The following is a 27,522-nucleotide window of genomic DNA, read 5'->3' on the forward strand; positions in this document are numbered from 1 at the left end:
GATCGGAGGTGGGACCTTTTCTTTGTTCGTTCGGATCTCTGTCTGGCAGCCGGCAGGAGGAAGGCAAGATGTCGACGGTGCAAGCGGCCCACCAGGGCAGAGCGAGCCGTGTAAGGGACCATCCCACAGACAATGACAGCCCTCTGGCGAAAGTGATGTGGTCTTTTTGACCACTAAGTCGTGTCTGCAAGTTATGACCGGTTGGCCGCTTTCGCTGTCCCTCGCTTGGAAGGTCACCACGGTATGACTACCACGTCTCCTGCTTCCACCTCCCCTCCCTCTCCATCCGCTCCAAATACGCCTCCGCCTCTTCCCTCCCCATCTTCTCTCCATCTTCACCCTCTGTCTCCTGCAGCACATCAACCAGCGATTCTCGGACACCCCTCGGCATATTGCCCGAGCTGCCACATAAGTAGATCTTCCCCATCTCTCTCAGTACAATTCTTTTGACCATTTCACCATTCGCGCGAATGACATCTTGAACATACCGCTTCGGCTCGTCCTTGTCGCGGGAGAAAGCTGTGAGTACTATTAGACTCTCCTCCTGCTGCAGCTTTTCCCATTCGTCACGGAAGAAGTAATCAGCTTCTTTGCTGCGGCAGCCGAAGAGCAGGACATCGCCTTGTAAAGCCTTCCCAGGTGCTCGCAACGCTTGCTCTTGAGCCCACATCACTCGCTGCCAGATGAGCGAACGCATTGGTGCGAGGCCAGTACCGGGCGAGATCATCAGGATCGGGACCTCGAGGTCAGTGGGCTGAGCGTCGAGATATCCAGGCTGCATCCCGATTCGCAGTTGTTGACCGGCAGCAAGTGTAGCAATATACCGTGTACAGACGCCGTAGCGACGGCGGTACTTGATGATGGGACTTGGAGGGTCCGCAATCGCAACAAGAAGCTGTACCCTCGTCTTCTCGGGCCCGTCAGGAGACTGTCGCAGATGGCCACCAGAAGCGATAGAGAACTGTCGTCCTTTCATCAGAGGTAGGGTGGAGAGACAATACTGCCATGGTATGCGGATGGTGGTGAAGTCGGCCATGACTTCGAGGATGGTGCGCTTGGGGCGGGTGGTGTAGTCCCAGAGCTCGTCGATGAGTTCAGGGTTGGCGAGTTCGAGCAGGCGTTCTTTTTGGTATTCGGAGTCAGGGTGCGCTGGGTCTGTAAAGTGGATAAGATTGGCGAAGAATGAGCGGCGTGGAATAGACATGATGTCCAGCACATTTTCCAAGAGCCATCGAAGGGTCATGCTGGAAGGGATGGAGAAGTTGCGGAGTGGTGGAGGGGTATTCGCGGATAAGGGAGAAGTGGGCTGTTGAGTTAGAGGTATATCGGCAATGTTCTGCCAGGACATCAGGTCAATGAAGGCCTGGACGTCGCTGGGGAAGTTCTTGGGGTATACGACCGCAACCGCACCAGGGCCATAAGGGATGACATCTTCCAAACGGATGTCAAGCAGCCGCACGTCTTGAAAGTGATCTGAGGTGGTTATGCGGTTGTTCGAGACGATTCTGGCGTGATGAGCGTCCTTGACTGGAACTTGTTCCCGCGACGGCAGGTCTTCCATTGCATTTGAAGCCTTTGTATGACCCTGCGAAGACGATGGAGATTCCCCATTGCTCATGCCGTTGGGCTGATGAGGATCATGAGGTACGCCGTTCGACCTCTTCTCCTCATTGTCCTCAACAAGAGCAAGCTTCCACTTCGGGTCCAAGAACTCATCATCAGCAAGCGGCTCCACGTTCTCCGGCAGCGGCACGGAGTCGAGGAGCTTCTGCTTCAGTTGGACGATCCACTCTCGGAAGCCAGCACTGTGACCCTCGGGATGCTGCTCGTTACCCTCGCCACGTTCGCAGAATGGCTGAGCGCCAAGTTGCTGCATCCGGCCACATAGCATCCGGTGGGCGACATTGTACCTAGCATACGAGCTGTCGCCGATGCCGAAGGAAGAAAATCGAACTCTCCGCAAGACGCCAGGCTTCAAAGCACCAGATAGTAGGGTCTTCCAGAACTTGCGGGCATTTTGCGGCAGCTCTCCTTGGCCGGTAGTGGAGACTGCGAAGACGATGACCGTAGGCTTGAGTAGGTCACGAAGCTGGACCGAGTCTAGGTCGAGGACGGTGGTGTCGAAGCGGAGGCGTTCGGCCATCCGTCCTACTTCTTCTGCTACATCTTGGGCGTTGCCGGTCTCCGATCCATAGAGGATCAGAGCTGTGCGAGGTTTGCCTTTATGTTGAGCTCTGTTCCGCGGTCAGATACGGCAGACAAAGGAAAAAGCAGCAATTTAACATATGTAGGCTTCTCTTGAAACTGCAGAAGGGAACAGGAGGCAGGGATGTTCGCAATGGCCCAGAAAAGGCCGCAAAAGGACTCATATTAACATCTCATGTGTCTTGCAGCGGTTGAGAGATGGGTATATACCGAGTCTGACAAAGTATACGAGATCTAACACTTACATTTCTTTGTTCCTTCCAGTCTGGGCCACCTTGCCATCAACCTGGCCGGCCCTTTCCATTGATCGTATCGAGCTCGAGCAAGTCACGAGCGTATGGCAGCATCGGGAGAGGCTGGTAGCACCTTCTGGGACGTCATGAGACGAGGTGAGGTGCGGCAGCGAAGGAGGCAAACTGTTTCTTGCTGCGGTCGTGTGCCTCGAAAGTCCGCCGGGACAAGCCGAGCCAATGGGAGGAGGAGAAGGCCGAATCGCAGGCAAGAAGGGGAAGCTTGGCGGGCAGCTACCAAAATATTGCAGTTCGCTCGTCACTCCTGGACCTGCCTCTTCCCCCTTCATCGACACCAGACAACTGAACACAACACAACACCCCTCAACACACCTCCTCATTTCACTTTGGCCACGTAGCTAGCCAGACCTCTCCGTGAGTCTCCACCACCATCACGTGTGCCTCTACCACCTTCCACTGACCCGCGTGAGCAGCTCGTCAACTTTTCCACCAAAGGGCTTCCCAGGACAACCCAGTTCCGCAAACCCTCACACGAAGTACTTCGACCCCAGAAGTACTCATACCACACAAGTCAATCACCTTCGTGTCAGCAAACCACAAACTACAACATCATGTCCCTTGATACCACCACCGCCCAAATGGCCAACACCACCCTGTCCGAGCCCACTGGCACCGCCGAAGGCGCCAGCGTCGGCACCGGCGGCGAGCCCATCAATGCGTCTCAGAACGAGGCCGTCATTGCCAGCGCCGCCGAGGGTAGGAGACTGTATATTGGAAACCTCGCCTATGCGACCACTGAGGGAGAGTTGAAGGAATTCTTCAAGGACTACCTTGTGTATGTCTTTTATCTTCCACAGATCTCGCAATCCCTGCTAACATGCAATGCACAGCGAAACCACGTCAATCCCCACCAACCCACGCACGACCCGCCCCGTCGGCTACGCCTTCGTCGACGTCTCCACCCCATCCGAGGCCGAGCGTGCCATCAACGAGCTGAACGGCAAGAGCATCCTCGATCGCAAGGTCTCAGTGCAGCTCGCCCGCAAGCCTGAGCCAGCTGGCACAACCGAAGCTGGTGCTGAGGGCGGTGAGCAGCGTCGCCGCAACTCCAAGGGCAAGAGCGGACGAGGCCGCGGCCGCGGCGGTCGTGCTGGCCGTGGTGGACGTGTAAGCATTGATACCAACGTGTATACCTGAGCTTTGCTGACTGCTTCACAGGCGCGCAAGGACGGCGAGACCGAAGAGGCCGCCACGAACGGCACCGGCCCAACCAACGTCCCTGGCCAGACCGCGGTACTCACCTCCACCACGAACGAGGCTCTCACTGCCGCGCCAGGCGAGGAAGGGCTCGACGACAAGGCTGGCAAGAGCAAGGTCAAGCAGCCACGCAAGCAGCGCGGCCCACCAGAGGACGGCATCCCCAGCAAGAACAAGATCATGGTCGCCAACCTGCCGTACGATCTTCGTGAGGAGAAGGTGAGCACAACCACTCCGACGCCGTCACGAGTCATACCGCTAACATGCTCTTCCAGCTCCTCGAGATCTTCGCCGACTACTCTCCTACCTCCGCCAAGATCGCTCTGCGCCCCATCCCCAAGTTCATGGTCCGCAAGCTCCAGGCCCGCAACGAGCCGCGCAAGGGCCGTGGCTTCGGCTTCGTGACTCTCTCTAGCGAAGAGCTTCAGCAGAAGGCGTGCACCGACATGAACGGCAAGGAGATTGAAGGCCGCGAGATCGCCGTTAAGGTCGCGATCGACAGCCCAGGCAAGGAGGATGAGGACCCGAACGCGCCGCTCGAGGGCGAGCCGCAGGTCGACCACATCCCATCCCAGGCTGAGGGCTCCGCTCAGGTCAACACTGCTACTGCTTAAGTGTGACCTTACTTCGACAAACCAGGCAGCATCTACTGTTACTCACTGACCGACATTGCTTGATGCTCCTTGCGTAGCTTAGCAGGCATGAGCTACTGGGGTCTGCACGTGGGATGTGGTGCTGTATGTCAAATGGTAGCCGCGAGCATGCCTACCGTCAAAAGCATCTCATCAATAACTTACTCTTCTGCTGGGTGTATTTGATGTAGTTTTAGAATCCATGGTCAATAATGGGCGAATGTCATGAGCCTTCGCCGACACGTTCCTACCACACTATCATTTTGTCTTCTCACAGTGATCGGAAACTTTGTCAATCAAGCCACAATGCTTCTCGTTTGGTAGTGTAAGGTAGCTCTAAAAGATCATCGTGATATTGTCTGCGGCTCAAAATCCACCTCGGCTATCTCGCAGAAAGGCCGGCGCTGCATGACGAGCTCTCCGAGATCGCCTGCATGACTTTCCATCCAGACTTCCGACCTCACCTCTACCACTCCTTCACGAGGCACCGGCACAATGGCATCCAAACTACGAATACTGGTCCCCGTCAAGCGGGTCATTGACTATGCGGTACACACTCACCTCACCTCACCTCCTCCTACCACCATTAACATCCACCCACTAACACCTTTCTTATTATTCCAGGTCAAACCCCGCGTCAACAAAGCCCAAACGGCCGTCGAAACCACCGGCGTCAAACACAGCATGAACCCCTTCGACGAGCTCTCCATCGAAGAAGCCGTCCGCTTCCGCGAACGCAAGTACCCTGTCGAAGACATCCTCGCCTTCTCTGCCGGACCCGCGAAATCACAAGATATCCTCCGGACAGCAATGGCCATGGGCGCGGATCGCGGGCTTCATGTTGTCGAGGAGAAGACGGAGTTAGAGCCGTTGGGGGTCGCGAAGGTGCTGCAGAAGGTTGTCGAGGAGGAAGGGAGGAATTTGGTTATTTTGGGGAAACAGAGTATTGACGATGATGCAAACCAGACTGGGCAGATGCTCGCTGGTCTTCTCGGGTGGAGTCAAGCTACGCAAGCGAGCAAAGTCGACATCGAGGGCGACTCCGTCACTGTGACCCGCGAGGTGGACGGGGGCGTGGAGACGTTAAAAGCGAAGCTACCGATGATTATTACCACGGATCTGCGCCTCAATGAGCCGAGATATGCGTCGCTGCCGAATATTATGAAGGCGAAGAAGAAGCCGCTGCAGAAGAAGAGTATGGCGGACTATGCGGTGGATACGGGGAAGAGGTTGAAGACGGTCAAGGTGGCGGAGCCCCCGGCAAGGCAGGGGGGTGGGAAGGTAGAGGATGTGGGGGGCCTGATTGGGCGGTTGAAGGAGTTGGGGGCGCTGTAGGAAGGGGTTGTATATACGGGAGTTTTGGCGGGAGCAAAGCATGGTAAAGGTTATGCGGCGTGGAGTCGGGTCGAGACTTGGGTACTGCGGACTCAAGATTGTCTTTCTGGACTTTGGAGGGTTGGCAAATGTGAGTCTAGCACAAAACTCCTTTCTCCCACGGACGGTGAGCACCTCGAAGGTAGGTGTTTGGACGCCTCCTTTCCTCTCCGGTACTTGGAGCGCGGCTCCCGGGCTTCTCTGCTGCACAATGTGTATCCCAGCGGCGACCTCTGAGTGTTCCTCCGTCTTCTGTCACGAATAAGCTGGTGCATCTTCCGTTTCCTTCTCTGCTGCACAATGGACACTCCGAAGGGATGTTCCTGGGCGCTTCTTCTTTCTCGCTTTCATCCCGCGAGACCAATCGCTTGATTGCTTCTGTACTGACGGACAACGGACACTTCAAAAGTCAGTACAGGAGTATCTTTATACCCTTCCATGACCGAAGCAAACATGCTGACTATGGCACAGTACATATCCCATATCTCCTCCATCTCGTCCGACAATCAGCCCCATCTACAACACTTAAAGCCTCCTCACTCCACCTTCTGGTTTCTTGACTCCACTCTCCATTCACTTCATATTACTAGCGTACGCTTGGACCATGCCGCACACGCCTACCTACCCTTGCGATTTCTATACTTTTTTTCACCCGGCCATATATGCATACAGTACATTCATACTGTCGGACTTCGTCGAATTCACGACGACCTTCGGCGCTTCTCATCGGCAGCGCTGTATAGCTAACAGTACGCATAACATCTTGTCGAACTACTGGCGTTTGGGACAAGATGGCGGCGTTCAGCAGGATGGATCTGCGGCGCATGTTGCATTGGGTGCAGTTTGAGTATGTTATACTGTTCGACGGGCCTCCTCCCATGTTCTCCATGAGCGAGGCGAGTTCAGAGCGGCATGACGATGAGGAGATGGGTGATTGGAGGGCGGAGAAGAGGTGGAGGAGGCTGGTGAAGGTATGTTTCTCCAAGCAGAAGACAGCGTTGTTGTGTCTTCCATAGTGCTAACATGATCAGATTCTCGGGACGGAGAAGGAGCAAGCGAAGTGGAAGAGCCGGTTCTCGAAGAGGGGTGTCCATGCGCCTGAGGACGGTGAGGAAGTATCAGCGTCTGGTTCGGATGAGGGAGAAGGGATGCCAGAGGGCAGACAAGGTGGTAATAGTAAGCTGCTTCCTCTAGAGCAGAGCGATCCATATGGTCTTCAGAGGACTAATTATGTACCAGATTCCGAGGACGGAGAAGGGGCAGAGGATGTCATGGAGGATAGTAGGCTCCCTTTCTCTTATCGCGATACGCTGTTCAGACTGCTGACGATGCTACAGAATCCTCCCTTGAGGACGGAGAAGGCGACGAAGCCCCGTACTCGCCCCTGCAGATCTTCGCTGTCGCTGGAGTCACGCGCGATGAGGCTGGCTACCTCATCGACTTGCGCCTACAACAGCTTTCCTACAACAAGCAGCCGGCTGGAGCTACTGAGGATGGCTATACTATATGAGGCTTCGAGCTCTGCTACGTCCAATCAGACCGCACTGTTCCCGTCCACTCCACCAGACCATTCACCACTCTCCAGAATCTAGCGGCTGAAATCGCGGGCAGGCCATTCGGACTCATCATCAACCCAACTGGAGACGATGCACGCAACTTCTTCTTCAGTGGATGGTGTCCTGCAGGCTGTGACCACGGCTTCGTCGACGACCAGGATGTTCTCCACCAGCTGCTCCTGGAACCCTTCGAGCGCATCGACGCCTACCGCCCGCTGTGTCCCGTCTGTATCGGCGTGGGCTATGCGAGACAGTACAATCACCTGCGCTCTCACCGCTTCGACAACACGATCCCTATTGATCAGGTCGAAACCTTCTACTCGCACCTCAATGCTCGTCTCCTACTCGTTCACAATACGCACTACGACTTCGATGCCGGAGACTTGGGCCAGCTCTTCGCCGACATGAGAGGTGAGTTCACACCGACGCGCGACTCGCCGATCCGCGAAGCTGCCCCTGAAGAATTCATGGACAATCTGCTGCCTCGCCAGTACCATGAAGTCGAAGGTCAGAAGGCCGATGCTTGTGGAGTCTGCCAGGATGACTTTAAGGTCGGCACGGCGGTCTTGCAATTGTCGTGCGAGCACGTCTTATGCGAGGAGTGTGTGATTAGGGCGTTGAGGGTCGATGGCAGATGCCCGAGCTGTCGGTACCGCTTGAGTCAGCCTGCTGATTGAGAGGGAGAGGGCAGGTGGCTGATGGAGGTGAAGCTAGTGATTATGGCGGGAGTGATGGTTGTATTCAGGTAAGCACAGCGATGGACACCGTGGAACAGCGACAACAGGGCTAGCGCGGACGCTATAGGGCTGGCTCTTCGTTCGGCGGCCTGGTATGACACTAGCGAGATGGGTTCGAGTTCATGGGCAACGGATTCTAGTGTTCCGGGCAGCGCAGGCGCTGAAAGGTTGTCCAAAGTCGGTGTGTAAGTGTAACCATAATACCCAACCCATTCTCAATCAATCGATCACGCACGCTTCTCACTGCAGTCGGAACCAAAGCATTCGGTGTTCTGCATCTTCCAAAGGCCAAGTCGCGCATTCTCAGCAAACCTGCATTGCATACCATGTTTGCTATCACTTCACCCTTCCACTTTACTTCCACTCCGCCTCAAAATCATACCAGAATTAACTTACTACGAAGAGGACAGAGGGTGGTGTGGCGGATCAGGTGGTGCGTATGTGAATGGCGTGGATCATTGGACCTCAGCCGCTGCTGAAGGAGCTTTCTGCATTCACTCCTTGTCACATGCTAGAGCTCGGACCTTTTCCGGGTCACACGATGCCTCACTCCGGGCCGGACCCGCACCTCATATTATAAGACTGAAGTTCACCTGGATACATAAACCTTCCACCGACACCTCTTCCGCGCAGACTTCTTCGGACCACCACCTCCTCACACACACATACACACTTCTTCCGATCAACACCACCTCTTCAACATACATTTCTTCCGGTCACCACCGCCCCTTCAACATACACTTCTTCCGACATCAACACTTGCCACATACTACCATGGCCTCCACAGATGTCGCCACCATGGTCGACAGCTTCCACTCGCTCACTCAAGAAGAGCGCAATATCTGCAGAGCGTTCATCACCTCCGCAGTCCTTGCCGCCATCGAAGAGGAGTGCAAGACAGTGGCGATTCGCGAGGCATTGAAGGAGGACCTGCGCATGCGCTTGGAGGGCGTGAAGGTTGGTGACTTTGTGTTGGTGGTGCAATATGCGAAGAAGTGTCGTTCGATTCCAGCAGCTGAACAAGATCCCGAGAACGAAAACACAGGCGAAGAGGATGTCGAGGTCGACCTGAGCCAGGCGAATGAGGATGAGGATATGGGGATGGACGAAGGTGAAGTTTCCGCTGGCGAGGATCCTCCGCTTGACGTGGCGATCCAGGAGGCGGACGGGGACGACAGATTGAAAACCCTTCTCTCCGGCAACGGGACCTTGGGTCTAGAGGTAGATGAGATTCTGGAGGAAGACTCGACCATGGAGGAAGATGAAGAGGTCGAAGATGGCTTGCCTTTCCCTGAGGAAGAGATCATTGACAACTTGGACGAGCCTGTGCCGTCGGAAGACGAGTATGACGACAAGGATTACGACAACACATACAACGACAATATCTCCGATTTCCAAAACGAGCAAGAGCAGGCCGAAGATGAAGAAGTCCGTACCCCGAAGCTCTTCATTGTTGAAAACGTCTCCCACGATGACGCCGGCAACATCGTCGACATTCAGCTACGCCATCTCCATCTTTGCACCAAGCCCTCGTCTCTCTTCGCCTGCGATGATGGCTATCATGTCTATGGCAGTGAGATCGTGCTCAGGAAAGATAAGCTGGCCGGGAGTGCGTTCGCAGACATTCCGTCAGGGTGCCTCCTCTGCAAGGAAGCTCCCAACTCACCCTACAACATCGAAGACCTGGCCGACTGGCTCGAGAATCCACAGTTCGACCTCATCCGCAGCCCCACCGGTTATGAGTTTCGAAGGGCAAGGGCGGACTGTGGCCCAGTATGTGTTGCGCAGTGCGACAACGGCTTCCTGCCCGACCAGGCCAGGCTCAACGACCTGCTCTACCGTCCGATGAACCAGGTCTCGGAATACAAGCCACTGTGCCCATACTGTCTCGGAATCGACACCATGACAGTATACCACGACCTCCGGAACATGCGGGACAACTCGCTCGCCGATCGAGGGCTGATCTTCGACTACTGCTCGAACCTGAACAACACACTCACGGCGCTGGAGTACGAGCAACACTACGTAGATACTGAAGAGTGGGGGCTGAGCCATGGTGGTGGAAATCACCAGGGATATGGATCCGATGCCGACTACGGTGACGAGAGCGGTAGCGCGGATGGCGAATGGGAGCGGTTCGACGAGGCGGAGGATCCGAACGCCGGCGTCGTCCCTCAGCCAGCTCACGAGGACGCGGTCGCTGGTCTCATTCGCAAGCCCTACGCCCAGGTTGGCGCGGACGAATGCGCGATCTGCCAGGACGACTTCGAGGTGGGTGCCACGGTAATTGAGATGCCGTGCGGTCACATCTTCGACGTCGAGTGCCTCATCGAATCATTCAAAATGGATCATCGCTGCCCATCGTGTCGGTTCCCGCTTCAGAAGAGCGAGAGCGCAGAGCAGGATGAAGAGAGCGAGGAGGGGGAGAACGAGGAGGAAGAGAGCGAGGAGGAGGAAGGCGAGGAGGAAGAGGAGTGCGAGGAAGGTTGGGAGGATGGGGACAAGGTGATGGAAACAGAAGTGGCCGGGGAGGATGAGGGTAATGGTGTCTCTTCGGGAAACCAGGACAACACTGAAGCTCCTATCGATTTCGTCGTCCAGGACGGGGCGATGTCTCTCGGTTGGTCGAGCGGGTCCGTTGAATGGTGAGGGACAGCATGGGCGTGTGGATGTATGCTCAGTGGGAGAGCAAGTAGGTGAGCTGGTTGGTCGAGTAATCATGATGGTGGACATCGCGAAATCGGCATAACAAGCATACAGCATCGTCGGTTGCGGAACATGGATTCATCGAAGTGCGGTTGACATGGACAGTTCAAGAAATCTTATGATAGAAACCTTCCCCGCCACCACCTTCCTTCCCTTTCTAGAAGTTCTAAAGCCGCTAACGCCGATCGGTTGATGATCACATGTCGTGTCACCGTCGTGTCACCGTCGTGTCACCGTCGCCTTCCGCGTCGCATCTCGTCTTATAGACATTTCCCGCTCTCAACATGCTTCTTCGATAACACCTACTATCACCAAGGCGACGACCGCTAAGATGTTTGCCTCGCGTTTCATCCCGCCGGCCTTCAGGACCGCGACAAGAACGTTTACCACCTTCGCGACACCTCGAACAATGCCTCTACCGCGACAACCTCTCTCGACCTTCTCAAGAACAACTGCGCGACCGAGACTACAATGGCACACGCCCTTCCACCGCGCCCAAACCCGCGCATACCGCCGCCCCTTCAACTACCAACGCTTCCAACAATCCCGCAACCTCTTCCAACGCTGGGCCGCCCGTCCAACCTTCTACTACGAAGTCGGCGGCCTCGGCGGCGCATGCGGCGGCTACTACATTTACAACCTGCAAGAAGTGCCTGTCTCAGGGCGGAAACGATTCAACGTCGTCTCGCCCGAATTTGAGAAGAAGCAAGGGCAGGGCATGTATCAGCAAGTCCTACAGGAGTATGGGAAGAAGCTGATGCCGGCGTATACGAAGGAGCATCGGCAGGTTCAGAGGGTGCTGGATCGGCTGGTGCCAAACTCGGGGCTGGAGGGGGAGGAGTGGGAGATTCATGTGATTGATGATCCCATGATCAACGCGTTCGTGGTGCCAGGCGGGAAGGTGTTTGTGTTTCGGGGAATCTTGGATGTGTGTCAGGGGGATGATGGATTGGCTGCGGTGTTGGGGCATGAGATTGCGCATAACGTTGCTCATCACGCGGCGGAGCGGATGTCGCAGTTTGCTATCCTGGCGCCGATTGGGATTCTGGCGTGGGTGTTCGCCGGTATCGACCCGAGCATTGTGCAATTTGCGTCGAGTTTGGCGTTCACGTTGCCCGGATCGAGGAGGCAGGAGGAGGAGGCGGACTATATCGGGTTGATGATGATGGCGGAGAGCTGCTACGATCCAGAGGTTGCAGTTGGGTTCTGGGGCAGGATGGAGAAGGCCAACCAAGGGGAGCCGCCGCAGTTTCTCAGCACGCACCCGAGCAGTCATAACCGGCAGGACAAGATCCGCGGGTGGTTGCCAAAGGCGGCGGATCGGAGGGAGCAGAGTGATTGCGGCATTGCGGGAGCTTATGGTGAGTGCTGGATGATCGAATACCTTACAACGTGCGAGCCGTGTAAGCTGACTATGGAATAGCTAACGACTTCCGACGAGCGGTGGACTTCCAGCGTTGGTGAAAGGCGTGGTGCTTCCCGCCATCATCAGCTACCTAGTGAGACCTGGCCACTCCGGACATCTCAGACTCGGCGTCTGAGAGATCCTTCCGCAAACCACACCGTCGACTGCTGGACGCGCGCAACGGGCTCGACGAAATGACTTACGATATCACGACCCATCCGGAGCAGAAGCTTGACGAGCATGCAGCAGCCAGGCTCTTCATATGCTCCAGCGAAATCGCTTCTCCTGACGATGTGTTATATTACTACGAGATCAACGATTCCAACGAAGCTATCCACATCCTTCTTTGCATGGAGAAGGCAGAACAACTCAGCAGACGGAGTATCAACAAATCTCAGTGCCTGGTATACAACATAACGTTATCCAGTCGCCGGTCGTTTGTTGACCTGGCGTTGTTGGTGCGGTTCATCGCGTTATGACAGCAGCCAGAAAAGCCTCCGAAAAGCCCGGCCAAGCTCACGAAAGTGGAGAGCTTTCCGATAAGCTCTCTGAAGGAACAGGCCTTGGACACCTGCCTGTAACGAACTGGCGTGCTTGAGCCTCACCGCATCGGCAGGCAACGAGCATTCGACTTCTTGCTGTTTCAAAGGTCGAGCTAACACCACTCATCATATACACAGTACGCCTTTAGCGCTGTGGGTACGAAGTTACATCTCAGCTCCAAGAGCAGCTCAGAACACTCCTTCCATCTCGAGAAAGCCAACACGCAATCCTGCGCTCAACCAAAGCCCAGCCATGGTCATGAAGCCCACCTGCAACGGCTCCTTCACAATCCACACCTCCCTCCTCTTCGACCCCAAAACCAAATCCTTCCTCAAAGACATCTCCCTCACCATCTCCCCCGACAGCGGCTTAATCACCTCCCTCTCCAAACGCACCTCCCCCCTCCCCACCACCATCTCTCCACCCGACATCGACCTCCGCCACCGCACCGTCCTCCCCGGCCTCGTAGACGCACACACCCACATCCTACTGCACAGCTACCGCGAAACCCCCTCCCTCAACCAAATGCGCGACGAATCCCTCCCCGAACGCATCATCCGCGCGACCAACCACTGCCGCACCGCGCTGCTGGCGGGATATACCACCTACCGCGACCTCGGGACCGAAGGCGCCGGCGACGCCGACGTGCATGTGCGGGATGCGGTAAATCGCGGCATCATCCCCGGCCCCCGCATCTTCGCCGCGACGGAATGTCTGGCCTCCTCTGGCGGCTACGAGACCCGGATCGAGAGTCGTAGCGCAGGGGTCGAGGTCCCGCGCATTTCCGACCCGGTGGATGGGGTCGTGGGGTGCAAAGCCGGTGTGCGGCGGCGACTTGGTGCGGGCGCGGATGTGGTGAAGTTTTATGCCGATTATCGCAAACGTGCGCTACGCTGGCCCGGGCAGACGTGGCCGGGGTGTGCCGGGATCGAGTTCCCGCCGGAGCAGACGGAGTGGTTGACCGGGGAGAGGAATCCGAATTTGTTGCTTTTCGGGCAGGAGGAGATGGATGCGATGGTCTCTGAGGCGAAGGCTGCGCGGGCGCCGGTCGCTGCGCATGCGAGTAGTGCGGAGGCGGTGGCGATGGCGGCGATGGCCGGGGTGACGACCGTGGAGCATGGGTTTGAGAGCTGGGAGGGAAGTGAGGTGGTGGCGATTATGAAGGAGAAGGGCACGATTTGGGTCCCGACGCTTGCGGTGATTGAGGCGGAGGCCGAGCGGGCTTTGGAAGGGGTGCTGAAGCAGGTTAAGAGGGCTTGGGAGGCAGGGGTCAGGATTGCTGCGGGTGGCGATACGGGGGCTTTCGCGCACGGGGAAAATGTGAGGGAGGTGGAGTTGCTGTTGAGAGCTGGACTGCCGCTGGAGGAGGCCTTGACAGCGGCGACGTTGAGGGGGTGGGAGGCTTGTGGGGGTGAGTGGGCGGGGCGGAAGTTTGGGTGGTTGGGGGAGGGGTGTGCGGCGGACGTTGTGGCGTTGGAGGGGGATGTGAGGGAGGATGTGGGGGCGTTGAGGAGGGTGGAGTTTGTGATGAAGGATGGGCGGGTGTGGAAGCGGGAGGGGGAGGCTGTGGGAATGGTGTAGGTCGGAATTCAACTCATTACTATCCAGTCAATGGAACTAGGTCATGCTCAAGTCAAGCCGAAATATCATTACCTCGTCATCTCATTACCCCCAATCTACTCTCTAAATCCCCTTCGCCTCCCAATACCCCACCCCATCCTCCCTCCCCTCCCCCTTCCACCCCTCCTTTTCACCCCCCTTCCCCTCCTCTTCCTTCCTTTCCCCCTTCCTAACCATCCCCTCAACCCCCTCCCCAACATCCGCAATCGTCTTCCCCACCCCCCGTCCCACATTCCCCACCACCTGCCCCGCCACCCCAACCGCTCCTCCAAGCAAACCCCCCGCCGTCCCCACAGCGCCCGCGGCGGCGTGGGAAGCGGTGTTCGCGGCTGAGGTGGCGCGGGAGGTGAGGGTGTGGTTGTCTTTTTCTGTGGGGTGGGTTTGGCGGCGTTGGCTCTGGGTGGTGGCGTCGGAGGACTTTTCGAGGTCCTGACGGAGGGTTTGGTAGAGGTCGGAGTTGAGGAGGTCGGCTTGTTGTTGGCGGCCTTGTTGTTGGCGGGTGGCGAAGTTTGGGTTGGACATGGTGGATCAGATGGAACCTGAGGTTTTTGGTGTTCTTGGTATCCTTGATGTTCTTGGTGGTCTTGATGTTCTCGACGTCTGATGTAAATCGCTGCACCAAAATCGTTCTGCTTGCAAGAGATGACTTTTTGAAACGAGAAAGGGATGCAAGGGACAGACTGACTGATAATGTAACCCACCTCACAACAACAGACGTCATCATCAACAAAAAAAACCCGGCACCAGATACCTCCTCTCACCTGACCTACCCGCGACCAGCGTCGTACAAAGAGCTTGATGAAACTCGGCGTGTTATGAACACTGTGTTTTGTATTCATATCTTCGGCTCTTCTAGCCTGCTACGCTGCTGATGCAGGCGTGCAGGTGAGCTATGCCATATATACTTTCAAGATTTCCTCCCATTGTCATCAGTCCTCGCATGTTGATCTATTCGTAATGCTCATCTCGAAGCAGACGTAGTTCGATATATGTAGCAAGCTTATGCGTAGATGGGGATATCGATGCCGTACTGTTCCACCGCGTTAGCACATCCTCGATGATATTGAACTAGAAATGGTAGGAACTCACGTTCGGCGGGCTGTTAAACCTCAAATCCTTATCCATCGAGCTAATCTTCTCAATCTCCTCCTTGGTCAAATCAAAACTGCACACGTCCAGGTTCTGCGCCAGACGAGTCGGGTTGTTGCTCTTGGGGATGACAGCAACCCCGCGCTGCGTCGCCCACCGGAGCAACACCTGCGCGGGCGTCTTGTTGTGCTTGTCCGCGATGCTCTTGATGTCGGCGTGCTCGAGCAGCAGCGGCGTGTCCTGGGCGCGCTTCATGTCGAGCTCGAGGAAGGAGCTGGGGCCGAACGAAGAGTAGGCGGTGACGGCGATGCCGCGGGACTTGCACAGGTCGACCAGGTCCTGCTGCACGAGGTAGGGGTGGTGCTCGATCTGGAGGGTTTGCGGGAGGTGCTTGGCGTAGCGCTCGACGTCGAGGACCAAAGAGCCGACGTAGTTGGAGATGCCAAAGGACTTCATGAGACCCTCCTCGTAGCACTCCTCCATGGCGTGGTAGGTCTCCTCGAGCGAGGCCTTGCTGAACACGAGCTTGTTGTCCTCGTAGAAGAAGCCGGGTGGGTACCGCACGGAGGGGTCGACATACTTGAGCGCGATGGGGAAGTGGATGATGTAGAGGTCAAAGTAGTCCAGGCCCCAGTCCGCGAGCTGCTTCTTGAGGATGGGCTTGACGTGCTCCTTGTCATGGAAGGAGTTCCACAGCTTGGAGACGATGAAGAGGTCCTCGCGCTTCACGATGCCCTCGTCAATGGCGCGCTTCACGCCCTGGCCGGACTCGACCTCGTTGCCGTAGTCGCAGGCGCCGTCGAATAGCCGGTAGCCGGTCTTGATGGCGTTGTAGACTTGGTCGGCGCAGGTGTCTGGGATCGATTAGCTCGCCAATTCTAACTCCTCTTTCAGACTGTCTCATACCATTGTTGACCTTCCAAAGACCAAACCCAACCAACGGCATCTGCAGCAGGTCAATCGCCACTCTCACCCCCCACCTCCAATCCACTCGTACTCACCTCACGGCCATTGTTCAGCTTCACAGTAGGCACAGTCGGAGCCATATTCGCAGTAGTCGCTAGCGATCTAGTAATCCTCGGTTGCGTGAAACTTGGTGGTTGTACGAAAGCCCTCCTCGTGCTCAGTCTCGAGATGGATGATGCAATGGGCGTGCGGGTGGCGAGAAGCGAAGAAGCAGCAGGACGGGAAGCAAATAGCATCAAGAAAGAACAGAGCAGGAGGGAAGAAAGGACTAAAAGCAGCGATAAGGCTTTACTTTATACTTGGTTGAGTTGAAAGAAAAGTCTCGAAAGAGTGACGCGGGTCCCCGTACCTCTCACTTCATCTTCTTCTTCATGCAGGTCTCGCGGCGACGACACCGCGCCAGGGACCAAGCACCAACGACATGCCACCAATGCTAGAGCCTCGCAGGCCATTCTGCCGACAAGTAGCAGCTCCAACAACCGCGGTCGTTGGAAGAGCTCGAGATTCATTGATTCAACCTGCCAATGGCGGGGTCCGTCGTGGTGGGGTCTTTTGGTAAGAGGCCCAGGAACAGGCGCTTCACGCAATGCATAGCCTGATGTCGGGTAAATCTTACGTATTGAGGCAGAGCCGGCGGAAGAAAGTGGACCGACTGGCTGCTGCGTGTCAGAGACTGACAGAGATCGGATAGGGCTCACAGGGCTACTGCACGACCACTTTATCTGCCTCGTGCTGCGTGGGTGTGGATATGCTAGTGGGCTGGCTTTGAGAGTAGGCAGCCTAGCAAAAGTCATGCAGAGCAATTACCGGGCCGACAATGCGGTATCTTGTGACACCTGCGAGTCTGGGATATGACACAGATCGAGAGCCTGGCCTGGGCCATGCTGCCTGCGTGTTGTTTTGTCTCGTACATGCTTAGCAGTAGGTCCTACATACCCTCCAGCCCTTCAACTTGATACTGCCCGCTTTTACCACATACCCGCTGCCTAAACGCCATGCTCTTCTCAATCAACCAGAGGGGAAAGGCGCTGGTCGAAACCCGATAGCAGGCGAGACGCCGTCAATGCGAGCCGAGCGCAACTGCCGCTTGTCGAAGATAAGAGGTTGGAAGCCGACAGCCCTGGTTGGCCTCGACCAGACTGATATTCAGGCAATGCGCTATGAGGAGAACCGCTTCGTGACCTTTGCAATGACTGCGCACATCGTTAGCCTGTAGCCATCCATCCAATGTGCAGCATCGTCTTACTGTGCAGCGCAACCACGCTGATAATGAACCCAATTGACAACACCATCACCACGAATGGGTCGACCTTCAAGCCTGGCGATTCGTCGGTGTAGAGCTCTGCGATAGAATGTCAGCCATAATTCTTCACGTCTACTTTTTTGCATCTCGTCATGTCAATAGCTCTCGCGATCTCCGCGTCGCACTGCTGCTCCATCTCTTGCTCCATCCTTGGCTCCCATACGCCATGCTCCATGCTCTCGTGCCCCGATCTCCATTCGTCCATGGAATGATGATAGTAGATGTAACATACTCAACATAGTACTGCTACTCCCCCCCGCGCCCGCGGCCCTCGTACTCGACGGCCTCGCATTCGCCACCTTATCCGCCCTGTCCGCCGCCGCTTTCCTCCTGATAGCCGTCGCAGGGCCGCCGGGGGGTTTGGGCGAAGCCGGCCGCGCGGTGGAAGAGCCCGTCGAGGGACTGTTTACGGGGGATGAGGGGCGGGGTGAGGACTGTGAGAAGGAGATTAGTATGCGCGGTACTGGTGAGGGTACTGGGGTGTTGGAGGAGCCGGGGTTGGGGGTTGGTGGTGGTCGGGAGATTGTAGGGGGTGGTTGGGCGGTGGATGCGCGGCGTCGTGGGGTGGAAGGAGGCTTACCATCGTGACGAGATTCGAAGGGGGAGACTGAAGTTATTCGTTTCGTATCGCAATGGCTCGTCGCTGTTGGCGTAGTGGAAGAGTGGAATCGAATGGTTCTCCAGAAAGTAAATCGTGCCTTCTCCGGACAGCTTTCACTCAGATTCAGGGACATTTTGAGCCGCATCAAAGCTTGGCCTTCACTTCAGCCATTGCACGTGACCATTAAAAAACACGACGTCAACTTCAGAATAAAGTAGTGGGCGCAAGATAATTTCCCATTTCGCATAAGGATATACCCAAATCCACCCCAACCCATCCCGTGCATTCCCATACCCATGCCCACCCCCCAAAAGCAGAAATTATGCGCGTCAAAGGTATCGTGCAGAGCACCCAGTCCCGTCCCATCCTAAAGCAGCCCATGCAAAAACCCATACCCGAGAAACCAGAAACCAGAAACCCAGGAAGCAAGCCGAACCCACTGCACAAACGCATAAAAGAGCACTCAACCATCCAGCCCAGAAGGAAACCGCATGAAACGCTAAAACCACAACCCTCCCAACCCACGCCAATGCATCGCCCGGCCCTGCCCACCCCTTCCCCTTGGTATCGTGATCGAAACTCCTCCGCTAACCCCTCCAGAACCATCCATGGTTCACTCCCCATACCTGCGACCAGCGTTCTGATACCCTCTCAGCGCTGTAGTCCTCCTAACCCCACACACTGCCCGGCTGCACCGCTAGCCCCTTCCCACCGCCCCAGGCTCCTCTGTCGCCGCCCCAGCCGCCGAGGCCGGGCATGCTTTTGTCTGCCTGCGGGCCGTTGGAAGCCGCGGAGCTCGCGCGCTCGTCTTTCAGCCCGGGCGCGGCGGAGGGCGCATTCTGTGCGTCGGCGCTGAAGCCGTAGCTGAGTGAGGATGGCGTGAGGGGTGTGGTGGAGCGCTTGTTCAGGCCCCCGGCTGAGGTTGGTGCTTGCGAGGGTCGGGTGCCGATGGGTGCGACGCCTGGTGGTGGTGCTCCCTTTTGGCTTTGTTGGCCGGGTGGTGGCGACTCGGTGGGCGAGGAGTTGGAGGTGCGAGAGTTTTGCTGCGCGTCGCTCAGGAAATTGAAGGGTTGCTGGGTTGGTTGGCTGGAGACCGGCGATGCGGTGCTGTTGCCTCGATCACGTGGTGGCATTTGCACTGCGCCTTCGTTGTTTGGAGGTGCGCCGTACGGGCTGAAGGCGAGAGGTGAGCCTCCTCGACCTGGCTCGGATGCACGAACATCCTGACTCTGTGGCCGTGAGTTGGAGCCGTCGGAGCCGTACAAAGAAGCATTGTCGCCGTAGAGGGCGCGGTGTTGTCGTGCTATCAGTTCACGTCGGTCGTCTTCGCTCATGGTGTTGGGGCTCATCGAGCGGTCGGACTTGCCGCCGGAGACAGCTGAACATTCTGTTAGTCGTTTGTATACCTCAATGGAATGATTTTCCACTCACTCCGGTTGTACTGCTGCTCCTGATGATAATTCCGCAGCTCGCGCTCACGCTGGGCGGCCATCCGTCGCTTCGCCTGCAACATCTGCTCCGCTTCGCTCTGTCGCCCACCGGGAAACCTCTGACCCTGATAGTATCCTTGCAGACCCGCCGAACCTGGCCTACCACCATCGTAGTCACTCCCAGAAGCCTGTCTCGACGGTCCACCACTTCCACCCATCCTCGGGTCGTTGCTGCCATACTCAAACCCCCTCTGCATCGCCGGTATACTATCCCGTCGCGGAGGCATGCCACCCATCGGCTGCATAGCGCCCGGGAAGAACTTCCCACTCCGCATCAAATTGTCCGTCGCCCTGTCAATCTCCTCGAACTGCGCTGCGAAGGCATTGGGCTCGGCTTGCTGCGACATGGACGAGCCAGTCCCAGATCTCGAAGGCGGCGGCGGCTGCTCCCATGATGACTGGCGTGCGGAGGCCGACCATGGGGCGTCGTTGTCGTAGAAAGACATCCTCGTGGTCGTGTGTTAGAGCTCGGCGTTTTCTGAGCTCGGTTGGGCGAGTAAATGCTCTTGCGGCCGGGGGTGAAGGGCTCGCAAGGTGGAAACAAGAATACAAACAATCTAGCACAAATACACAAGTCAGCCCGATTCCTCTCGTAGAGATTCTTCCAGCCGTGTGTTCCCAACTGCTGTCGCTTCGAAGGCGCTCCCACGGTTCAAAGTCAATAGCCGAAGTCAAGATCCTAAGTGGATTCGCGGGCAGGTGCATTGTACTGTATACTTCTTTCTTGCTGCCGAATGGAATCACGTACCTTCCCACCGCACGCTCAGCAAGGACAACGACGACAACAACGACGACCTTCCACAAACACCGATCACGAGAACGAAAGGAAAGCGTTGGCGCGCAGCGGAAAAGAGAATCTACCTGCTGGAGGGGGAGGATGGAAAAGTGTGGATCCCCCGTCTGCAGCAACGTGCCGCTAGCGATGCCCACGAAATGAGACGTGATTTCACCGGGGCCCATTTATAGACGACGAGATGGAGGTGGAGAAGTGTGTTATACCGGCTTCTACGGAGACGGGATTGGAGGTTACACCACTCCCACGTTGTTCATCTCGCACAACATGTATCAAAGATGCTTGGGTTGGAGTTTGTTTCTGCTGTGGGAAGCCGGAACTTTCCAACCGCGAGGCCCCTGCGAGGCCGTTGGGGCTGCCAATCCAATTTATCCTTCCGTTCTCTGTCGCTCACTCCCGCGGAGCTGTCTGGGCCCGTCGAATCCGTCTATGTACCACGATGAGGAAGAATACATGAGAATCTTGATTGATATGTGAGAGAATCGTCTGTTGGCAAGAGCTGCTTTCAGAAAGAGCACGAAGCAAGACCACCCCGCACCACGAAGACGATATCCCACAGCTACAGCTCCTGCAAGCTCGCTATGATGTCTTAGGGTGAGATCGTGTGACGACCAGATCGATCCAACGATGGAGATTCTTCGAGCTGTTCTGGTCATGCTGCACCGAACATCTACGTGCGGTCTCCAGTCCGCGAGCTCAGTTGAATGAATCTGCATGTGACAGTCCAACTGGCCGACGCGCGATACGCGCCGAGCAAAGTGCTTGCAGATGCAACTGCCGGACCGAGCCACGAGGTAGTACTGCAGAACGGCGCCGAAGACTCCCGGCGGATATCGACATACCAGGCGGGGATCTCGCGCAGGGCTGCGTGCTGCGTGCATGAAGCGGCTAGACGCGGGCAGCTGCAGGTCGTTGGGCGGGACAATAAGTGCTGTGCTGTATTCATCCCATTGCAGCATCAACTCGAATACGCGGAGTCGTAGAACCTACGATTGAGGAGTGGCAGAGTATATCACGCACGTTGGTACATCAAGGAGTTCTAGTCAGGTAAGACGTACAGTAGGTCGTAATTGAACAAGAAAAGCATAGCCCAACAGCCATGCATCAGAACGCCATGCTTTCTAAAACATCACCTCCCGAGCCAACAAAAGTCAAGCCTCCCCTCATCCCCTCTCCTCCATGAAAATTCGTTTAGGCGGTCAACGCACTACTAACCCCCAAAACCCCCATCCCCACAAACGCCCCCATCATACACAGCGTCCGCGAGTGCGTCAGGTCCAAACTCTCGCTGAACAGCTGCAACGCCACGCTCGCCATGATCCCAGCCGTTACCGCGAACATGCCGCCATACACGCCTTCACTCGGCGCCCAGTCCCCCTGACCCGCTAACTTGAACCATACAGCCGCTACGCCGGCGCCGATGGGCTGGGAGAGGCCCCCGAGCACGAAGGAGATGGCCATGGCTTTGGGACGGGAGTTGATGGCGAGGTAGAGCGGGAGCGCCATGGCGAAGCCTTCGGTGATGTTGTGGATGAATAGGGCCAAAAAGACGGAGACGCCTAGGCTCGGGTTGGCGTGGTTCGTGGCGTACGTGATGAAGCCTTCTGGTAGCTTGTGCAGGGCGATGGCGATGCTGGTTTGGAGGCCGATGGAGAGGAAGGCGTTGGTGGGGACGTGGTGGTGGTGGTGGTCCGGGTTGTGGGAGGAGGTGGTTTCGTTGGAGTGAGTTTTGTGCAGGTCGAGATCGTGGGTGCCGGGGATGGTGCCGTCGGATTCTGAGGCTTCGTCATCGGGCGACTCGCGGGAGGTGAAGTAGCGGGTGGGTGCTTGGTTGATGTGTTCGAGTTGCGGGCGGGTCCCTTCTTCGGCGATGCCTTCGAGGAGGGGTGTGGTTTCTGTTAGAGGGGCGTTGCCGGTGACCGTTGGGCTTTTGGTTAGGGGTGGGGCTTTGAGGCTGCTGCTTGACATGCGAGGGGTTAGGGGTGCGCGACGGCCGCCTCGGGTGTTGATCTTCTTGAAGCAGTCTTGACCGCATGGGTCGGTGTAGCCGTAGCAGGGGCCGTTGCAGTCGCATGAAGATTTGACGCCGGTGGTGAACTGGTTGATGGTCGACGTGACTCGGGCCTGTAAGGACGGTCTCCTGGGTATGGCGGGCTGGCTCTGCGTGGCTGCCAGCTGGTTGTTGGCTACCTCTGACTCCGCGGTGGGCGCAAAGGTGGCATTGGAAGTAGCACTGAAGTACGACGTCTGTCGCTTTCGGCCACCTCCAGGTGTCACCATGTGGCCAGGTAGCGAGCTTCTTGGTGTCTGCGGCCGCGATCGAAGTTGTGGTGGTGGCTGACGGCGCTCTACATCCGCTCCATCGTCGTGATCATGCGAGTGACCATCCTCCTTCGCGGGCTGCTCATCATCGTGGGAATGCTCACAGTCGACGACATGAGAAGGAATGAAGTGGTGCATGATCCGAGATATGACCTGAATGCCCAGTACGCCGCCGATGAAGCAGGCTATCAAGATCCAGGAGGCCGCCCTCGGCGAGTATCCGCCATCGATCAAGGACTTCTTCGAAGATGGCAGCATGCTGTACAACGCAGAGAAAAGCTGCATATCGTTAGTGACGCCACAAGCTGGACTATGGAAAAGGCAAGCCTACCATAACGCCAAAGCTCAAGCTCAGCGATGCCGACAGGAAGGTGTCGCTGTCCTGTATTCTGAAGTCCTTCTTGCCGGGAAATTGCCGTATGAGAATGTCGATGCAGATCATCGAGGCTCCTACAACGCATGCTGCAAGATGTTAGCACATGGTTGTCACTTGCGAGCAGCATGACTTACCTATCCCGCTCAAGCAGGTCATAACCCAGCCTCGTTCATCGTTGGAGAGCCCCATGACGGGTCGATCTCGTCTTCGGCGACTCTGATACTTGTGTCTGTCGTTACGAGCCAAGTTTTTGTTTTTCGTGGCGTGTAGACTTCCTCGCGTGCCAGCGCAGCAGGAACCAGGTAGCTCAGGATGGACTCAGCAACTTCCTGATGGCTCGTGTAGATATGATACAACCCAACGACCCTAAGAATAGAATAAGTAATAAAGGATGGAGGTGAATGAAGAGGTCATGGCCGACATCAAGGTCCAAATCGCCAAGCATATCATGCTACACGAGTCATGCGTGGAGGCATGTGAATGACGAACACAAGCGGCATGGCACAACTTTCGTCCTCTGCGTTCGAGTTCCACAACATCTCCTCTGTCTTCCCGGTCTGGATCTGGATCTGGATCTGGTCGTCTCAACATATCTGGAACAGCAACATGGCGCAACAACAACAGCAAGACGAGCTCTTCCCGCGGCCACTCTACGTCTTCGACCTGCCAGAGGAAATACTCTACACTCTGCAGCTGAGGATCCAGCCAACAGCTGCTGGGCCTGATGAGTCTGCATCATCCAATACACCACTGAAGTTGGACCCTCACGCGATTGAAGGGACAGAGGGCGAGGAAGCAACACCCTCCTCCGCCACATCATGTGCGCTCTGCGGACTCAGCTTCAACGACCTACAAGAACAACGGAGTCATGCGCGGTCTGATCTGCATGGCTATAACATCAAGCAGAAGATGCGCGGGCGGAAGGCGGTGACAGAACCTGAATTTGAGAAGTTGATCGGACAACTAGATGAGAGTCTCTCTGGTTCAGACTCGACAGAGTCAGATGATTCGGACGAGGAGGGTGCAGATGGCGCGAAGAAGGAGTCTACTCTAAGCGCACTGCTGAAGAGGCAAGCAAAGGTCACAGATGGAGACGCAGAGGATGCGCCGTCGAAGAAGCGGAAACGAGGTGCCGGCAAACCTCCAATGATATGGTTCTCCACGCCGAAGATACCCTCGAATACCTCTCTCGGAATCTACAGAGCAATCTTCTCAAACGATCAGCAGGCGAAGGAGGAGGGCGTGGTGGAGACAATACAGCAGAAGCAGCTCTCACCTAAACCTGCACCTGCTCCCCAGAAACCGAAGCGGGAGGAAGAAGAAGAAGATGGAGGTGTGCCAGTTGGACCGCAGATACCACAAGGCACGAGCGCGGCAGGTCCGCACTACTTTCTGTGTATGATTGGAGGTGGACACTTTGCGGCTATGCTCGTCTCACTCACGCCCAAGATGACGAAGAAGAATGGAATTGAGGACCGCTCGGCGACTGTGATCGCGCACAAGACGTTTCACAGATATACTACGAGGAGGAAACAGGGTGGTGCTCAATCTGCGAATGACAACGCAAAGGGCAATGCGCATTCTGCTGGGTCAAGCATACGGCGGTACAACGAGGTGGCTCTGACCACAGAGGTGCGGGATCTGCTCACCGAGTGGAAGCCACTAATCGATTCGGCGGATCTACTGTTCATTCGGGCGACTGGAAGCACGAATAGACGAACACTCTTCGGGCCTTACGAAGGCCAAGTATTGAGCATCAAGGACGAGCGACTACGTGGCTTCCCGTTCAGCACGCGGAGAGCAACGCAGTCAGAGCTCATGCGCGCGTTTGTGGAGTTGACGAGAGTAAAAGTCAACACTGTGGACGAAGCTGCTCTGGCGCGACAAGCAGAAGAGGAGGCAGCGAAGGCCGCAAAAGCACAAGCTGAGACGACCGGAAAGCCAGCCACACCCAAGCCGGCCAAGCCCTCGAAAGCAGACGAAGAGGCCACCTTGCACACGACACAACTTCAAGCGCTCATCCGCCGCTCCAAAGCTCCCGGTATGCTTTCATACATCCAGTCTAACAACCTATCCCCCGACTTCCGCTTCTTCCCACCCGAACAGAACCACCACGCCCCAACACCTCTCCACCTCGCTGCTTCCTCCAACAGCCCCGCCTGTGTCTTCGCTCTTCTAGTCAAAGCCGGCGCCGACCCCACCCTCCCCAACCCAGACGGCAAAACCCCCTTCGACATCACCGGCGACCGTCCCACCCGCGACGCCTTCCGCCTCGCCCGCTCCCAACTCGGCGAACCCAAATGGCCCTGGGACACCGCCAACGTCCCCTCCGCCCTCTCCCAAGCCGAAGTCGACTCTCGCACCGCGCGCGAGAAGCAAGAAGCAGCCTCCGAAGCCGAGGCGGAGAAAGCGCGGAAGGCTGCGGAAGCTGAGAGGTTGAGGGAGCAGGATAAGGCGAGAATGGGCGAACAGAGGGAGAAGAGGTTTGGGAAGGGGCGGGTGGTGGAGAAGCCGCGGGTGACGGCTGAGGAGAGGAGGGCGGAGGAGGCGAGGGGGATGACGGAGGATATGCGGGTGAGGCTGGAGAGGGAGAAGAGGGCGCGGGCGGCGGAGGAGAGGATGAGGAGGTTGGCTGGTGGGGGGAGGTGAGACGCGAAAGGGGTGCGACGCTGCTGCGCCGCGATGCGCAGAGTGGGTACGGTCATAGAAGCATCGGAACGTCAAGACTCATTCCCAACAGCGACCTAAAGAGCTTGTGCACGATTTAAAAACCTTTGCGCTCGCCCTGGGGTACGAGGTAAGGAGGAAGAAGAAGTTCAAGAGAGCAGATGAGGTGATGTGGAGTGCAAGGCAAACGCACCACTGGCTCGCGGCTGCACGACGACACTAGTTGACAGAAGCGGGGACCACAACAGTATGCTGCGCGGCTCTTTGCATGTTCATGCTGTGCGGTCCAACAGTGCAACCGACTCCTTTCGACCTCGGCCACGTGGCATGCTGATGATCCGCTCGCGTCCTACTCAGCATGGAATCTGGCGATGATTCGCGCCAGTGGCTCTGTGTTCGCCAAGGGTTGAGCTGCGCCTTGTCTGGTAGTACCCTGCCTCGCTTTACCATCGACCTATCGACACGAGATCTAGTAAAGATTGGACTCGAGGGCCTCTGCGATCTGTGGCGTTCGGCGGCAGCCGGTGAACGCTTTTCCGCGATGCAACCTCCTTGTACCAGACACACGTGAGAGGTGTCTGGCGGAGACTTGTGGTTTGGATTAAGCGTACTACGAGGCCTCACACCGGTGGCCCACGGCGTATTACTACTTGCGGTCGTTCCGGGCCTACTGCAACATTACGAGGCGAGACAGCAGGGCCACTACTGTGCTCTCCGCCCTATAGGAACACACGGACCAGTGGTTGAAGGTATACGAAGGCCTGGACAGTGCGCTGCTGCTGTAGCTATCGGTGGGCGCTGGTCATCTGAAGACTTGGCGGGCACCTGTCGTGGGCACATACGCGCCTACATGCGCACGAGCGAATCGAGCCTCAAAGCACATTCGAGCCTGTGGACATCGTGAGGCCTACGCGCATACCCGAGCCTCTGGAACTCGTGGTACCATCTGCCAGCACACCATATCACAGCAGGAAGCTGGAGAACGCCCACTCTTTCATAGTGTCGTTCTACCCGATTACCAAATATGGGCGCATGCACCCTCAGCTTGACGGAGCAACTGCCATCTCTTCCGAGAGCTCGGTCAAGAATTTGGGCCAATCGATTCTACACCGGCCTCTGAACATAGGTTCAACGAATGATTCTATACGAGGCTGTAGTCGCAGCTCTGCTGAAATTGGCACCGGACCCGTTCGAAGTTCGCGGCTGCGCACCCCGAAGACGCAAGTAATTGTCGTTGCGTGACTCTTTCACTTGCCGATGACGTCCAAGATGGACAATCTTATGCAGAAGTCCCGGTCACGACGCACCAGCTTGTTATCTGCCTGGGCCATGGTTCGTTGGCAAAGAGTGCATCTGCCACCCAGCATCCGGGACCCCGATCACCTGGAACGTCTATTGCATCGAAAGTGGACACCCGGCCGTCAGTGCTCGTTCGCAGCGCAAGCAAATGGGTTCAGCAAGTTTGCCTTGCTTGCTCGTTCCGTTGCGCGTGTTGCGATATGGGGAGGATGTCCGATTGAACCGAGCAGGGCGTGCCCGTAGATGCACACCAGGTTCGAGTGTCCTCCACCGGTCTCAAGTTGCTGGCTCGGTGTAGCACTCATCATACGCCTCGTTGACCCACAACGC

At 56.7% G+C, this 27,522-nt stretch overlaps 12 protein-coding genes across 12 annotated transcripts; 7 read left to right on the top strand and 5 right to left on the bottom strand.

Annotated features, from left to right (window-relative positions):
• Nucleotides 1–247: 247 nt before the first annotated feature.
• Nucleotides 248–2,509, bottom strand: TAH18 (NAPDH-dependent diflavin reductase; the record flags this gene model as incomplete). The annotated part of the gene is made up of 2 exons (XM_064799133.1): nucleotides 248–2,234; nucleotides 2,451–2,509. 2 exons carry the CDS (start codon nucleotides 2,507–2,509, stop codon nucleotides 248–250), a joined length of 2,046 nt encoding a protein of 681 aa, XP_064663460.1.
• Nucleotides 2,510–3,067: 558 nt separating this feature from the next.
• Nucleotides 3,068–4,327, top strand: LTR77_001875 (uncharacterized protein; the record flags this gene model as incomplete). Its single annotated transcript, XM_064799134.1, has 4 exons — nucleotides 3,068–3,291; nucleotides 3,347–3,623; nucleotides 3,675–3,932; nucleotides 3,989–4,327. The coding sequence occupies 4 exons, from the start codon at nucleotides 3,068–3,070 to the stop codon at nucleotides 4,325–4,327; spliced, it is 1,098 nt and encodes a 365-aa protein (XP_064663461.1).
• Nucleotides 4,328–4,840: 513 nt separating this feature from the next.
• CIR1 (putative electron transfer flavoprotein subunit) lies at nucleotides 4,841–5,680 on the top strand (the record flags this gene model as incomplete). The annotated part of the gene is made up of 2 exons (XM_064799135.1): nucleotides 4,841–4,894; nucleotides 4,970–5,680. 2 exons carry the CDS (start codon nucleotides 4,841–4,843, stop codon nucleotides 5,678–5,680), a joined length of 765 nt encoding a protein of 254 aa, XP_064663462.1.
• An 830-nt stretch (nucleotides 5,681–6,510) lies between these two features.
• LTR77_001877 (uncharacterized protein) lies at nucleotides 6,511–7,952 on the top strand (the record flags this gene model as incomplete). The annotated part of the gene is made up of 5 exons (XM_064799136.1): nucleotides 6,511–6,690; nucleotides 6,751–6,895; nucleotides 6,959–7,000; nucleotides 7,057–7,215; nucleotides 7,258–7,952. The coding sequence occupies 5 exons, from the start codon at nucleotides 6,511–6,513 to the stop codon at nucleotides 7,950–7,952; spliced, it is 1,221 nt and encodes a 406-aa protein (XP_064663463.1).
• An 834-nt stretch (nucleotides 7,953–8,786) lies between these two features.
• Nucleotides 8,787–10,661, top strand: LTR77_001878 (uncharacterized protein; the record flags this gene model as incomplete). Its single annotated transcript, XM_064799137.1, has 1 exon — nucleotides 8,787–10,661. The coding sequence occupies one exon, from the start codon at nucleotides 8,787–8,789 to the stop codon at nucleotides 10,659–10,661; it is 1,875 nt and encodes a 624-aa protein (XP_064663464.1).
• Nucleotides 10,662–11,127: 466 nt separating this feature from the next.
• OMA1_2 (metalloendopeptidase) lies at nucleotides 11,128–12,602 on the top strand (the record flags this gene model as incomplete). The annotated part of the gene is made up of 2 exons (XM_064799138.1): nucleotides 11,128–12,079; nucleotides 12,247–12,602. The coding sequence occupies 2 exons, from the start codon at nucleotides 11,128–11,130 to the stop codon at nucleotides 12,600–12,602; spliced, it is 1,308 nt and encodes a 435-aa protein (XP_064663465.1).
• Nucleotides 12,603–12,918: 316 nt separating this feature from the next.
• On the top strand, nucleotides 12,919–14,247 carry LTR77_001880 (uncharacterized protein; the record flags this gene model as incomplete). Its single annotated transcript, XM_064799139.1, has 1 exon — nucleotides 12,919–14,247. The coding sequence occupies one exon, from the start codon at nucleotides 12,919–12,921 to the stop codon at nucleotides 14,245–14,247; it is 1,329 nt and encodes a 442-aa protein (XP_064663466.1).
• Nucleotides 14,248–15,286: 1,039 nt separating this feature from the next.
• On the bottom strand, nucleotides 15,287–16,421 carry xyl1 (D-xylose reductase; the record flags this gene model as incomplete). The annotated part of the gene is made up of 4 exons (XM_064799140.1): nucleotides 15,287–15,316; nucleotides 15,376–16,229; nucleotides 16,282–16,321; nucleotides 16,377–16,421. 4 exons carry the CDS (start codon nucleotides 16,419–16,421, stop codon nucleotides 15,287–15,289), a joined length of 969 nt encoding a protein of 322 aa, XP_064663467.1.
• Nucleotides 16,422–17,499: 1,078 nt separating this feature from the next.
• Nucleotides 17,500–18,227, bottom strand: SBH1 (Arf guanine nucleotide exchange factor sbh1; the record flags this gene model as incomplete). Its single annotated transcript, XM_064799141.1, has 4 exons — nucleotides 17,500–17,534; nucleotides 17,588–17,683; nucleotides 17,877–18,078; nucleotides 18,225–18,227. 4 exons carry the CDS (start codon nucleotides 18,225–18,227, stop codon nucleotides 17,500–17,502), a joined length of 336 nt encoding a protein of 111 aa, XP_064663468.1.
• Nucleotides 18,228–18,913: 686 nt separating this feature from the next.
• On the bottom strand, nucleotides 18,914–20,181 carry LTR77_001883 (uncharacterized protein; the record flags this gene model as incomplete). Its single annotated transcript, XM_064799142.1, has 2 exons — nucleotides 18,914–19,623; nucleotides 19,677–20,181. 2 exons carry the CDS (start codon nucleotides 20,179–20,181, stop codon nucleotides 18,914–18,916), a joined length of 1,215 nt encoding a protein of 404 aa, XP_064663469.1.
• A 1,538-nt stretch (nucleotides 20,182–21,719) lies between these two features.
• Nucleotides 21,720–23,415, bottom strand: ZRT3 (Zinc transporter; the record flags this gene model as incomplete). Its single annotated transcript, XM_064799143.1, has 3 exons — nucleotides 21,720–23,129; nucleotides 23,182–23,312; nucleotides 23,361–23,415. The coding sequence occupies 3 exons, from the start codon at nucleotides 23,413–23,415 to the stop codon at nucleotides 21,720–21,722; spliced, it is 1,596 nt and encodes a 531-aa protein (XP_064663470.1).
• Nucleotides 23,416–23,724: 309 nt separating this feature from the next.
• Nucleotides 23,725–25,875, top strand: LTR77_001885 (uncharacterized protein; the record flags this gene model as incomplete). The annotated part of the gene is made up of 1 exon (XM_064799144.1): nucleotides 23,725–25,875. One exon carries the CDS (start codon nucleotides 23,725–23,727, stop codon nucleotides 25,873–25,875), a length of 2,151 nt encoding a protein of 716 aa, XP_064663471.1.
• Nucleotides 25,876–27,522: the final 1,647 nt, after the last annotated feature.

This window comes from Saxophila tyrrhenica (genome assembly GCF_035928015.1).
Source record: "Saxophila tyrrhenica strain CCFEE 5935 chromosome Unknown scaffold_2, whole genome shotgun sequence".
NCBI classification, from domain to species: domain Eukaryota; kingdom Fungi; phylum Ascomycota; class Dothideomycetes; order Mycosphaerellales; family Extremaceae; genus Saxophila; species Saxophila tyrrhenica.